The following is a 13,406-nucleotide window of genomic DNA, read 5'->3' on the forward strand; positions in this document are numbered from 1 at the left end:
AAATGTGATCCCAGAGTCTCCAGCCTCTGCCAAAATTTCAAGGGAAGGTGGAAAACCAGACATTTATGTAATATCTCCTCATTTTGATGTTGGCAACTAATTTTATGTTTTGTTCTAACACTGAATAAATCACCCAAAGCCTTCTAAGGGCTGGATGGAGCTCAAGGCCCACCAGGTTGCAACCGATGGACTGGACAGATTGTGTGATGCCACCCAGCTCTTGGTCTGTGGCCCGGGACTGCCTATGAAGATGCATTCCCAGGAAGCGATGCCCAAAGAACCTGGCTCTTGAGGCACTGGTCCTTGGGGTTTTCAAACAGGAAAAGGGGAAGAGACAGCAAGTTTGTTCTAAATGTTCAATACATTTAGAACATTTCCATAGTTGTGTATTTTATTCAACTGTTCTATCAGTGATAGGGCATAAGTGTCATTTTCCAGACAACACAGATAAGGAAACTGAGGCTTGGAAATTTTAAGAGACTTGCTCATGCCCAGTCACTCAGTCATGTCCAACTCTTTGCGACCCCATGGACTGTAGCCTGCCAGGCTCCTCTGTCCTTAGGATTTTCCTGGCAAGAATATTGGAATGGGTTGCCAGTTCCTCCTCCAAGGGATCTTCCTGATTCAAGTATCAAACCCAGGTCTCCAGTGTCTCCTGCACTGCAGGTAGATTCTTTACTGCTGAGCCACCAGGGAACTAGCAGTCACAAAGCTAGTAATCACAGCTGATGGATTTGAACTTGCCTCCCTGGATGGTCCCGCCTCACCCTACTAGCTCTCCTCTGCAGTAAGAAAGTGCAGAATGAGGGAGGCCTCCAAGATACGGATGTGGGGTTAAAAGACACAAACTACTATGTATAAAATAAATAAGGAACAAGAACATATCATATAGCACAGGGAAATATAGCCAACATTTTGTAATAACTATTTTTTAAATTATTTTTTATTGGAATATAGTTGCTTTACAATGTTGTTGTTTCTACTGTACAGCAAAGTGAATCAGCTATACCAATACATGCGTGCACGCATGCTAAGTCACTTTAGTTGTGTCCGACTCTGTGTGACTCTATGCGACCCCATGGATTGTAGCCCACCAGGCTCCTCTGGCCATGGGATTCTCCAGGAAAGAATGCTGGAGTGGATTGCCATGCTCTTCTCTGGAGGATCTTCCTGATTAGGGATCAAACCCATACATATACATATATTCCCTCTTTTTTGAATTTCCGTCCTATTTAGGTCATCACAGGGTACTGAGTGGGGTGCCCTGAGCTATACAATAGGTTGTAATAACTTTAAATGAAGTATAATCTATAAAAATATTGCATCACAATGTTGTTGAGATGAATATAATATTATAAATCAACAATACTTCAAATGAAAAAAAAAAGGTGGTCCAGTGGCTAAGACTCCTTGCTCCCAGTGCAGGGCGCTCAGGTTCGATCCCTGGTCAGGGAACTAGACCCCGTATGCTAAACTAAAGATTCTGGATGCCACAATGATGATTGAAGATCCCAAGTGTCACAACAAAAGACCCAGTGCAGCCAAATAAATAAACAAATAAATATTAAAAAAGAAAGAAAGAAAAAAGACCAGGACAAGGCCAAGGGAGTGGAGGGGGTGTGAGGCCATCAGGTCATCTGGGGCTTCTGAGGCAGCCTCACCAGGATCCCTCACACCTGGAGAGAGATCTTCCGCTTTCACAGCTCTTTCACCTTTGTTAGCACACGCCGGACCTTTTCAGCAAATGTGACTATCCTCACTCTACAGAAGCAGCAGCCACAGTTAAGCTCTCTGCCCCCTCACATGACTGTAGGAATGGAGCTTGGGGATTTCCAGAAATCTCCTGATAGAGTTCCTGATACGAAGCTATTTTTACTGCGTGTGTTTTGTCTCCCTCCAGGTGGTAGGGAAGGCCAAGTCAGGGTGGGGGAACAAGACATGGAGGCCAGGCTGCTGACATAGTGCTGGGATAGGGCGGCTCTCAGAGCCCAGAGGTCGGAAGTCCCAGGTGCGGTCCTGCGGTGACCTCCCCACCAGTTACTCTGCAGCTGCACTCACAGCCTCTGCAAGGCGGTGGGGCAGGGCTGGGGGCTGGAAGCTGGAGGGAGGTGGGGAGGGGTCACCACGGAAGCTGTTCGTAGGGAGGCAGAGTCTGGCGAGGCTGAGCCACCTCCGCCCTGGCCACATTCCTCCTGACTTTATGCAACTCTGGGAGGGTGGCTCCCAGGCCTCCCGCCCCACAGGCAGTGTGAGCAGGCACATTTCTGAGCCCAGCCCGGGCCCAGCCAGCTGGCAGCTGCAGGCCCTGAAGAAACTGTCAGCCGCAGAGTGGAGCAGGCAAAGCCCAGCCCCCACCCCAACCTCCCTCCCTTCAAAGGCTGAGCCCTGTCATGGGGTGGGGCCTCCCAGGGAAACCTAAATCACCTCCTTTGTGTGCGTCTGAACCCCAATACCTCTGGTTGGTAAGATAGATGGGGCAGAGAACTTTCTGGAACTGTCCTGTCCGAAGGAGATGAGCAGACCAGGTCAGGGTGGGGGACACTCTGGCAGACCTGAAGGAGCACCGGGTGGCCTCTCGGCTGACACACTTGACTTGGCCAAGCCCTGGATCTCGTTTGGCCTCCAGAACTCTGGATGGCAGACCTGGAGGGGGCCCGGCAGGTCCCTGCAGGACTGGGGATGGGGAAGTCATAGAGGCCTCTTCCCCGTCTTGGCCTATTTCTCCTTCAGGCACTGTTCCTCACCAGGATGGCAGGGTGCAAGAAAGCCCCTACAATTCCTGCCTCCTTTTTGTTTTTAAGATTTTTTTTTTTATGTAGACCATTAAAAAAAATTCTTTTTTAATTTATTTATGGCTGTGCTGGGTCTTCATTGCTGCGTGGCTTTTCTCTAGTTTCGGAGAGCCAGGGCTACTCTCTAGCCACAGTGCACAGGCTTCTCACAGCGGTAGCTTCTCTTTTCGCAGAGCACGGACTCTAGGGTGTGCATGCTAAGTTGCTTCAGTCGTGTCCGACTCTTTGCAATGCTATGGACTGTATCCCGCTGGGCTCCTCTGTCCATGGGATTCTCCAGGCAAGAGTACTGGAGTGGGTTGCCATGCCCTCCTCCAGGGGATCTTCCCGACCTAGGAATGGAAACTGCATCTCCTGCAGCTCCTGCATTGCAGGCGGATTCGTTACCTCTGAAACCCTTGTGACACTGCAGTAGACAACCAATATACTCCCTTCCTTCTTTTTTTTTGGCTGTGTCACGCAGCTTGTGGGATCTCAGTTCCCAGACCAGGGCTTGAACCCCGGCCCCGTCAGTGAAACCCTGGAATCCTAACCACTAGGTCACCAGGGAATTCCTCTCCCTTCCTTTTAAACAAGGACCTAAGCTGATTCCCCTCACAGCCCCCATGGGCTCCCTGCCTCCTGGTGGCCCCTTCCCCTCCCTCCAGCCTGCAACATCGGTTTGAAGATAAACTTGCCAATACAGGGTGGATTTACCTGGCTCCCTGGAAGGCCCTAACAGGACACAAAAAGGGTCCAAGCTTATCTTGCTGGTTGGGGAGTGGGGCTGGAGGCCAGAGGGGCAGGAAGAGGAATGTGAGACCCCCTAGGAGAGACCCCACAGAGACAGTGGGAGGGGAGAATTAATCAAAGGAGAGCTGCTGTTCCCTGGCCCCACCCCCTGCCTGCTCTTCCTTCCTCCCTCTGCTCTTCTCTTCCTCAGTGGGTGGAGGAGCAGGTGGCCTCTGTCCCCTCCCTGTCCCCTTTGTGCAGGAAATCGGGGAAGTCCCTGCACGGAGCTCATGAATCCTCAGTGACTCCTCTCAGAAGCCCAAAGGGCAAGAGGGTGTCACCCCACAGAGAGGAAAATGCCACCCACAGAACTTTCCAGGAAACCCCTGCTCCTTTAAAACCTGCCCAGAGAGCGGGTCTTGGGTCTCCTGGCAGCCCCCCAGCAAGGGGTGGGGATGGTGTTTGACAGGATGCTCAAAGAGACTTCAGGCCTCTCCTTACAGTGACACCATCCCTGGCCAGCCCAGAGCCTCTTTTGTGCACTTCTGCCTGTGACAAGACAAGGGTCACCACCATCCTAAGGTTGGGGACCTCAGGTGCCCTCAAACCGATGCCCCTCCCCACCAGGGCTCTGCAGCCATGAAGGGGCCCCTCTCCCGGTTCTGTCCCAAAGTCTCTGACCATTGTGCCTCCACAGGGCAGGTCTTCAGCTGCGTGGTTTGCGTCTGTGTCGCTGAGCAGGGCACACCAGGTCGGGAAGTGGCAGGAGGTGGGGGTAGGGGACAGCAGCAGGCTGTCCCTTTGCAGCAACCCACGTCCGTGCGCTGCTGCACAACCACTCCTGCCCACTTGACCTGTGTTTCCCCTTCAGCCAGAGTGACAGACCCTTCAGCCTGAGTCCAGGCTGGGTGCCCACACACTGTAGGCGGAGGGTTGGGTCCCTCTGGGTACGGTTCGGCTGAGTCCCGCTGTGTGTGTGTGCGTGTGTGTGTGCGTGTGCTCTGCTAAAGCACTGTCCCTCAAGACACAGAGGAACATTCCTCTCTTAGACAAACAGAAAGACAGAGGGAGGGGGACAGGCAGGCTTGCTGGTCTCCTCCTTCACAAATGGATGCTTGGCCCTTTTATCATCTGATGTTTGCAACAACCCCTTTGGGTGCGTCATTATCCCATATAACAGGTGAAGAAACTGAGACTCAGAGACTAGCTCTGGTCACATCAGCTCATCCGGGATCAGAAACCGGGTCTCCTGACCTCTGAAGCTTTAGCGGCAGCCAGTGTCTGCTTTTCTTCCCCACTTGGGGACTTGTTCCCAGGACTCCCCTGGGGCCCCAGTGATGTGTCCTGAGGGTGTCCAAGGCAGGAGACCACTACCGGGTCATGCTCATGTGCAGACCATGGACAGTGCAGCCACAGAGACAGAGCCAGCCCACCAGCTGCTGAGCCCCATGGTCCCGGGTCCCTGCACCGCTAATCTGCCCCGGCTCTGTGACCTCCGGTGGTGTGTGACACACAGTGACCGCTGGGTGGCAGTGTGTTCTCATGCCTGGGAACAGACAGGTCGCCCCTAGCTGCGGAACATGGGGGTGGGGTGGAGGCTGTCACTCAGAAAGGTTGAGAGACCCCTTCTCGGAGAGGACTCGACTGGCAGGGCTGCTCCAAGAGTGTGTGTGTGTGTGTTGCAGCCAGAGGGCCAAGGACAGTGCTCGGGGTCAGGCGCACATAGGGGGTCCAAAACAGCAAAAATAAAGGAAACCAGGGCAGCCAGCACAATGTGAGCAGAAGGACGGAGGAACGGGCTAGAGGAGTGAGGGCTTCTCGGACGTTCAGGAAAAGGACTACTCAGGAGAGAGAAAGAGCAAGACAGAGAGAGACCAGGAAGAGAGACTCTCCAAGAAACCAGGAACAGAAAAGGGGAAGAGGTGAGCCTGGATGGGGAAAGTAGGTCAGAAGGCCGGTGTGAGAAGGGAGCCCCAGAGGTTGGGCAAAGACAGAACATCCCCTAAGCAAGAAGGGGCCAGACTCAGGCTTGCTGCTGACGGGGAATTTATTTGGATTGAGCTGCGGAGACAAGGGTGGCTGCCTGCTGCAGGTCAGGGTTGCTCCGGCTGCAGCTGTGGCTGAGACTCCGGCTCAGGTTCCGGTTCCGGTTCTACCTCCGGATCTGGTTCTGGCTCCAGCTCTGGCTCCAGCTCTGGCTCCAGCTCCCCTGTCTTGCTCGAAGCCTGAGAGGGGTGAGTCCCATTCTCTAAGGCAGAGAATCTTCTGGGTCGCCACTGCGGGAAGAAGACATGGAGGGTAGGAGGAGGAAGAGGGGAAAGGGAAGGACCTATTCTTCCCAGCCCCCACCCTGCCCATCTGGTCCCAGGCCTCTCAGCACCCCCTACCCCACCCCGCCCCGTGAGCCTTCCTTGGGTCCCTCGGGCCCAAGGCATCCCTGGAGAGCAGAGGCTCATGAAGAGGGACTCTGAAGCAAGTTCAGGGTCCGCTTTGCTCGTCTTCCTCAGAAAGCGGTGCCAGACAGCATGCTGAGGACTGGGGAGGGAGGTTCCCAGCTCACCCGTCTTCTCCAAAGGTGAAAGCTAAAGGCTCCAGTCACCAACAGAAACAGGAAGAGGAGACCAAGGATGAGGAGAGGGAGGTGAGCTGTTCTCGCTGCCCCCAGGGCTCTCCCGGAGCGCTGGGCACCTACGGAGAGAGAACAGGATTTGAACAGAGACACACACACACACCACACACGGGGTCTCGGCTGGAGGGACGTCTAGCCACACTTCCATATTTTACAGACAATGAAACCCAGAGAGTTTAAGGGACTCGCCCAGGGTCACTCAGCTAATTCGTGGTGGAAGTGGGTCAGGCCTTGAGAAGAGCTCGTAGTCAGCTCCCTGGTTGGAAAGGGAAGAGTCGGGGTGGGGTTCGGTCTGGAAGTGGGATGGAGGGGGCTGGTCTGGAGCTGGGGTTGTGGCGCTGTGGGTCTCAGACCTGGATGAGACAGCTCGGTGAGGTACACCGCAGTCCCGAGAAGTCTCTGCCCCTGGTACAGACGGCACTGCCAGGGCTGAGAGAGGGGTCTAGCATCCGGTGTCAGCAGCCAGGGTCCTGGGGAACTCCTCTGAGACTGCTTGTCCAGGGGGCTCCACACAAAGCGCTCTTGTCCGGATGCCGGAGTCACCTCACAGAAGGGTTTTCTCAGGCTGCCGGATGATCCGTAGGGCTTGGGAGTGACTGAAAAAATAGAGGGAAGAGATCTTTGGGGGACCTGACCCCATTCCTTGAAAGCATAGACTCCACCCAAGTCTTGATTCACCTGGGCTCTGACTGGGTGAACTTGAGGGGAGGAGATCGGGGTCAAGGCCAAATTAATCTCCTCAAGACAAAGCTCTGGTCAGGTCACTCTGCTACCCCCAAACTTTCCAGGCTCCCTACTGCCTCAGGGGGAATGTTCAAACTCAAACTGGCCCGGAGGGATCACATAAACAGATATCTTTTCAGATTCTTTTTCATGACTTTTATTCAAAGACTCAGAACCCCCAATATCAGTCACGTGAGTTGGTCCCCAGAAGACTTTGCACTTTTTCTGCCTCCATGCTATGGCTTACATCTGTGTCCCCTAAATGAACCCTATTTCCATTTCTGAATGTCTAGAAAGCAGACCAACTGATGGCTCAGATGGGAAAGAATCCACCTGCAATGCAGGAGACCCGGGTTCGATCCCTAGGTCTAGAGACAGAGCACCTGGAAGCCATGAGGTGAGGGAAGGGGGTGGGAGGAGACAACTGATGGAGGACCTTGAGCTGACCGTGGTGTACAGGCCCCTGAAGACTTGATGGCATAGATACCCGAGTTTAGCCCCAACCTGGCTCTTCCCAGCTATGTGACTTTGAGAAAGTTCCTTCTCTGTAAAACACAGACAACAATATTTCTCCCTGGTGGTCCGGTGGTTAAGAATCATCCTTCCAATGCAGGGGACACAGTTTCAATCCCTGGTCAGGGAACTAAGATTCCACATGGCAACTAAGCCTTTGCATCACAACTACTAAGCTCTGATGCTACAACTAGAGAGAAGCTGGCATGCTACAATGAAGACCCCACACCCCACAATGACGTGAGTAGATATTTTTAAAATTCATAATAGTAAAAAAGATGACCTTGGACAGAAAGAACTGGCAGACTGTGGCAACTGATTAGGAGGAAGGAGGCCAGGTTTCAGGATGAGTAAAACATGATTGGAGTTACTGGTGCAGAAGTGACTTAGCAAGAGGACTGGGTATGAGGAAAAGATGGGGTTCAGAGTGAGGCTGAGTGTGGGTACCATATCTAGGTAGAGACACATGGGAAACAAGTGGAAATTCAGCCCTGGTCTTCGAGATATGGGTTATTTATTAGTAGATTCATTTATTCATTCAACCAATATACATTATTAAGCACCTACTATGTGCACACATACATGCTAAGTTGCTTCAGTCATGTCTGACTCTTTGCAACCCTATGGACCATAGTCCACCAAGCTCCTCTGTCCATGGGATTCTCCAGGCAAGAATACTGGAATGGGCTGCTATGTCCTCCTCCAAGGGATCTTCCCCACCCAGGGATCAAACCAGCGTCTCTTATGTCTCCTGCAGTGGCAGGTGGCTTCTTTACTACCTATGTGGCACTACTATTTAGTGGCTATAGATGAGCACTGCAGACTCGGACAAGCTGTGATAGTTACCGATCAATCAACACATACTTTCTGAGTCTGGTGTTTTCTCCTATGTTTCTTTTACACTGTCTTGAAACGCCCTCGTTCAGTAAATATTTGCTGACTGTGAAAGTCATAGCCATGTCTGACTTTTTGCAACCCCATGGACTATACAGTCCATGGAATTCTCCAGGCTGGAATACTGAAATGGGTAGCTTTTCCCTTCTCCAGGGGATCTTTCCAACCCAGGGATCAAACCCAGGTCTCTTGCATTACAGGCAGATTCTTTACCACCTGAGCCACAGGGAAGCCCAAGAATACTGGAATTGGTAGCCTATCCTTTCTCCGGTGGATATTCCGGACCCAGGAATCGAACTGGGTCTCCTGCATTGCAGGTGGATTCTTTACCAACTGAGTTATCAGGGAAGCCCTATTTGCTGACTAAGGGACTGATTTATCAACTCCCCCCAGTCCAGACTGCCTCCTGCAACTTTAATTCAATCCCTGGCTCCAAAATGGGCAAGAATTCTGAAAATAAATATTCCACTTCTTTGGAAACATTCGAACTTTTGTGACCTCTCCTTCTAACTTCTCTGACCCTCCCCCCAATTCAGAGCTGGGGAGTCCCTTACAGAAGGGTGGAACATTCATCCAGTGACTCAGGGGAGATTTTCAGTTTCTGTTCATTATACGGGGGTGAGAAAAGAAGAGGCCAAGGGGGCAGCCTGCACAATTGTGCCCAGGGGGCTGGCATCATGAGGTGGATTGGCCCAGTCTTTGCCCAACCAACCTGCCCTTCCTGTCTTGTCCCACCTGCTAACCTGTGATGACTGCCAAAGTGACAGCAGCACTGAGCTGCCGCCCGTGCAGGTGGACGCGGCAGGTGTAGGTCCCGGCCTGGGCCTGACCCACAGCCTCCAGCCGAAGGGTAAAGTTGCCCCGGTCTCCAGCCACCAGGAGATCAGGGCCTCCCCCGGGCGGGGTCCACATGGCAGTGAGAGAAGACTGGATCCCCACACCGGGAGGCAGGCGGCAGGGCAGCTCCACCTTGGAACCAGCTCCAGCGTACACTGTCAGAGGGGCTTGGGGCTCCAGGCCTGTGGAGAAAAGGGAACCCCGAGTTAAAGCTGAGGAGTACAGAGGGGCTGGAGCACTAGGTCTGCAGGGGAGGCAGGCAGAAACACGAAGGAAGTGGTCCAGTTTGAAGGGTGTTAAGGAGCAGAACAAGGTGGATGAACAAAGGATGCCAAGAATGCCCAAATGCGGGCCGGCAAGCAGAAGACCAAAGGCTGGCAAGGGAGGCTGGACGGCCGAGGGAAAAGCTCGAAGGGGAGAAGCTGAGGAAAGGCCATAAAGGAAAAAGAAACGGGTGGGACAGCGAGGCCCAGAGTAATCACAGGTGTCATCTGCTGCCGGAGACTTGATCTGGGGGCTCAGAAGTCAGCAGAAGGTGTCAGGGGGCAGGAAGGGGTTGTGGTCAAGTGTGAAGGCAGACTGGAGGAGTTACCCAGAACATTCAGGTTGTACGTGGTGGAGACATTGAAGCCATCTCTGTAGGTGAGACTGCAGCCCCAGGTCCCAGAGTCCAAGGAGCTGACTTGGGGCAGGAAGAGGAAGTTTCCAACTAAGTGGTGATGTGGGGACTCCTGAACAGGGACTCTGCCTGGGCCCCGGAACCAGTGCACAGAGGCTGGGAGGTCAGGGCGGCTGAAGGAGCAGTTCAAGACGACCCAGCTGGAGGTCCACAGAGGCCCTGGGGGGCTGGCGGTCACTGGACAAAGACAGAGAAGGTTGATCAGCTTGCTTGCCCAACACGTCAGGTCAGCTATGCTGGAAGCTCCCGGAAACAGGTACCTGGTTGTAGACCTCCTTGTCTTCTCCCTCCCAACCCTCCTCCAGACCACCTATCCAGCCCAGAGCCTGGCCCCTGGAGGTGCTTCAAATACAAGCCCAGGAGTCCGGTGCCTATTTCTCCCGCCCCCTGCCTCCAGTTCACTTGGCTTGGGCTACCCTCCGCTTCTCCAGGTCTTGCTTGAGGATCTCCCTAAGCCCATTCTCGGAGTTACAGGTATCTAAATTGAGTCACTCCAGCCGCTCAGTCTCCCCTCCAAGGGGTGCCTCCCCTCCTCCACCCTGGCACTCCAGCTGTGGGTGGGGGAAGGAGAGCTCAAGGGGTGATACGATCTCTCCACCGAGCCCTCCCCTCAACACACGTGCTTGTCTGGGGGCACCTCCCATCCTGCAGGCAGGCTCACCACCCCCTTCCGCCCCTGGGCTGGAAGCTCTCCGGCAGGGCCTGGGGCGCATCCTTAGAAGCACAAGCAGCCTCTGCCCTGCCCTTCCTGCCTCCTGGGTGGCGGGATACCGGGCGCCCTCCTCCCAGCCTCGCTCCCCGCGTCCCGCCCCCACCTACCCGCCGCCTGGCCCACGCGCAGACGGAGGCGGCAGGCAAGGGCGCGGTTCCCGAAGCGCACGGCGGCGTGGTACTCGCCGGCGTCGGCGCGTCGGGCCGGGCGCAGCCACAGCGAGAAGTCCCCGCGCTGGAGGCCCATTTCTTCCAGCTGCACGCGGGGCTGCAGGGGCAGCTTGCCAATGCGCAGGCCTCCGGGGGCCAGCCTCAGCACTGTGTAGCGGCGGGGCCCGGGACCCCGGGGGGTGGGCGCCGCGGAGCCACTGGACGGGACAGAAACATGGGACTGAGAAATCCGAGGGGAAGAAGCCCCGGGGAAGAGGCAGTCCAACCACACCTTGAGGATGAAGGAGCCCACCCAAAGGGAAGATTTCTGAACTGCTAACCGTCCTGTCCCCTCGTTCCGATTGGGCCAGCACCATCCACTACCGGAGAGGTAGCCGTGCCTGGGGATGCAGGTGTGAGAGTAGCAGTCTGCAGAGGATGGGGGGAGGGGCAGGAATGGGGGGGCACCTCTGTATTTACAGAGGGCTGGCTTGGGCTTTAGAGCCTAAATCTAGATGCCATTACCGCTGAATCTGGGGGTCCCTGTCATCGCAGTTTGGGGTGCATACCTCTCTGGTACATGCTGCCAAGTGACTTGTCTTGTCCGCGGAAGGCTGAGATCCTGGAGGGGGATTGTGGGGCTGCAGGGGAGCTGGGCAGGAGCCCCCTCCTGGGCCCACACCACTGGGACCTCTGCCCCCGGCTCTGGAGCCTCCACTGGGGAGGAAAAGAGAGGCCAAGGGGAGGGGCCATGAGCCGAGAGACTTCAAAGCAGAGAAGGAGCCTCAGTGTTTCCCGAGGGAGAAACTGGGGAGAAGGGAGACCTTGGGTTTCTGCCCCTTCCCTGCCAAGGGAGAGATGAAGAGAGGCTTTAGGGGCTGAAAATGACCCCGAGGAAGGCATAGGAGAATCCACCCAATCTAAGGACCTTGGCATCTGTGTGGTCACCGGGAGCTCCCTGCTGAATCTCTGCTATGGATCTGGAGGTCAACCCTCCCAGAGAGTCGTCCCCATCTTACCTGCAGCTGCCCATAGGAGTTGCAGAAACAGCCAGACCTGGAACCGAGCCTCCCACAGCATCTCCCCCGAGGCCTGGACCACACAGCCCTCCAAAGGGAAGAGGTCAGAAAGTGGGGAAAGACAAAAATTGAAAGTGGGGAAAGACTCAAGTTTGAAAGAGAGGTTCTGCAAGGAAGGAGCCAGAGGAAGAGAATCTAGAAAAAAGAGGGATGGAGGCTTGGAGAGAGAGGGAGGAACCAGTGACCAGAAGCTGGAGTCTAGAGGAGAGCTAGCCAGATCAGGCAGCCTGAGGCCGGGGTCAGGGGAGGGGTTGGGGCCCCCAGGGAAGAGCAGGGTGCGGGCAGGGGGAGGCCCAGTGGCTGTCTTGAGCTGAGGCTGTTCTACTGCTCCCAGGGCCCTGGCCCCTGTCCTGCCTTCCCTCCACCTTCCCCACTTCCCCTCCCCATTGCCCCCCCCAACACCCCAGGGCTCACAGTTTCGCTTCGCAGTGGAAAGTCTGAGGGGGCTGATTCCCAGCAGCGTTACCCTCCACCCTTGTGGTGGCGCTCCCCTTGTTTATTTCCTCAGTCCTGGGTGTCCCCACCGCCCCCTCCCCCTCCCCCACCCTTGACTGTTCTCTTTCCCGGGGGAACTTCTGCCTCTGCCTCGAAGTACCCATTTGCTCATTTCTGAATTGCCTCCCCAGGCCCCAGGTTCATACTTTCTTGGCAAGCCCTTCCCTTGGTGCTCATCCCTTAATGTCCCAGAACTTCATTACCCTGTCCACCTGCCTCCCCACCCATCAAATGACCCCTAGAAGCTTTATTGAACTCTAAAAGATGTTAGGTCTGAAGGGCACACCTAAGCACAGGGGATAGAATAGCTACACTGTATTGTTTTCATTATATACTGGGCATTGCAATGCAGGGCACTTTGTACAGTAACTCATGAAATCTAATCTTACCCCCCATTGTACAGATGCATAAACTGAGGCAGGATCAGAGATTAAACAATTTGCCAAGGTCAGGGAATGTGAAGACAAAAGTTGTGTGTGTGTAGGCCTGATGCCAGATGACTTATATGTGTCTTCTCATCTTTATTTTTTGGCCATGCTGCATGCAGGATCTTAGTTCCCTGACAAGGGATCAAACCCTCACCCCCAGCAGTGGAAGCCTATAGTCTTAACCACTGGACTGCCAATGAAGTTCCCAGTTTTCTCCTCTTTTGGGTGAATGGCATCAATGAATCACACACTCCTGTGATTAGACCTCTGTGTAATCAGCAGGCTCTCCCAGTCCAGAGCTTCTGAACTGAGAGGGTGATACGGAAAAAATGCAGAAATCCTGCAGCTCAAACTCAGGAAAAACTGAAGCAGAACTAGGAAAGGAAGCCTGAGAAGGCCAGAGGGGAACTCATGCTCCCTACCCCGCCCAGGCTAAGGAGCCAAAACTCAAGCAGGCCTGGGACCACAAGAGCCCTGGAGTTTTCCCAGCTTGACCAGGAGGTAGCTGACTTCCTCAGTGCCAGCCAACTCTCACTGTGTCCAAGGAGGCCAAGATTTAGGCCGCCTGCCCTCTCCCACTTCAGGGGCGGGACTTCCTGTTTCTGAGGGTACTTCTGTGCCTGGCTCAGCACAGTAGGGCTTGGTAGCTTTCCACTGGGCTCAGCAGTGTCTAGCCTGGTGTGGGCTCGCAGCACAGGGGGTGTGTATGGCTGGGAGGAGCATCACCAGGAACTCAAAACCAGGACACCAGTCGGCTCTCAGAGC

The 13,406-nt window shown here is 54.6% G+C and overlaps 1 protein-coding gene across 1 annotated transcript; it reads right to left on the reverse strand.

Annotated features, from left to right (window-relative positions):
- Positions 1-5,596: 5,596 nt before the first annotated feature.
- LAG3 (lymphocyte activating 3) lies at positions 5,597-11,815 on the reverse strand. The gene is made up of 8 exons (XM_052641113.1): positions 11,659-11,815; positions 11,209-11,356; positions 10,598-10,857; positions 9,692-9,955; positions 9,006-9,281; positions 6,486-6,728; positions 6,064-6,191; positions 5,597-5,779 (listed from the first exon to the last, which is right to left on the reverse strand). Exons 1-8 carry the CDS (start codon positions 11,717-11,719, stop codon positions 5,597-5,599), a joined length of 1,563 nt encoding a protein of 520 aa, XP_052497073.1. The 5' UTR covers positions 11,720-11,815.
- Between the last annotated feature and the right edge of the window lie 1,591 nt (positions 11,816-13,406).

Source organism: Budorcas taxicolor, chromosome 5 (assembly GCF_023091745.1).
Source record: "Budorcas taxicolor isolate Tak-1 chromosome 5, Takin1.1, whole genome shotgun sequence".
Taxonomy (NCBI): Eukaryota; Metazoa; Chordata; class Mammalia; order Artiodactyla; family Bovidae; genus Budorcas; species Budorcas taxicolor.

What these genes read in the sequence shown, in the direction of transcription:
- LAG3 (XM_052641113.1), bottom strand. Translation starts at nt 11,719, where the DNA reads ATGCTGTGGGAGGCTCGGTTCCAGGTCTGGCTGTTTCTGCAACTCCTA. An exon ending in GCGCGTGGGCCAGGCGGCGG is followed by an intron (nt 9,956 to 10,597) that starts GTAGGTGGGGGC and finishes GTCTTTGTCCAG; the next exon opens with TGACCGCCAGCCCCCCAGGG. An exon ending in CACTTTGGCAGTCATCACAG is followed by an intron (nt 6,729 to 9,005) that starts GTTAGCAGGTGG and finishes CTATTTTTTCAG; the next exon opens with TCACTCCCAAGCCCTACGGA.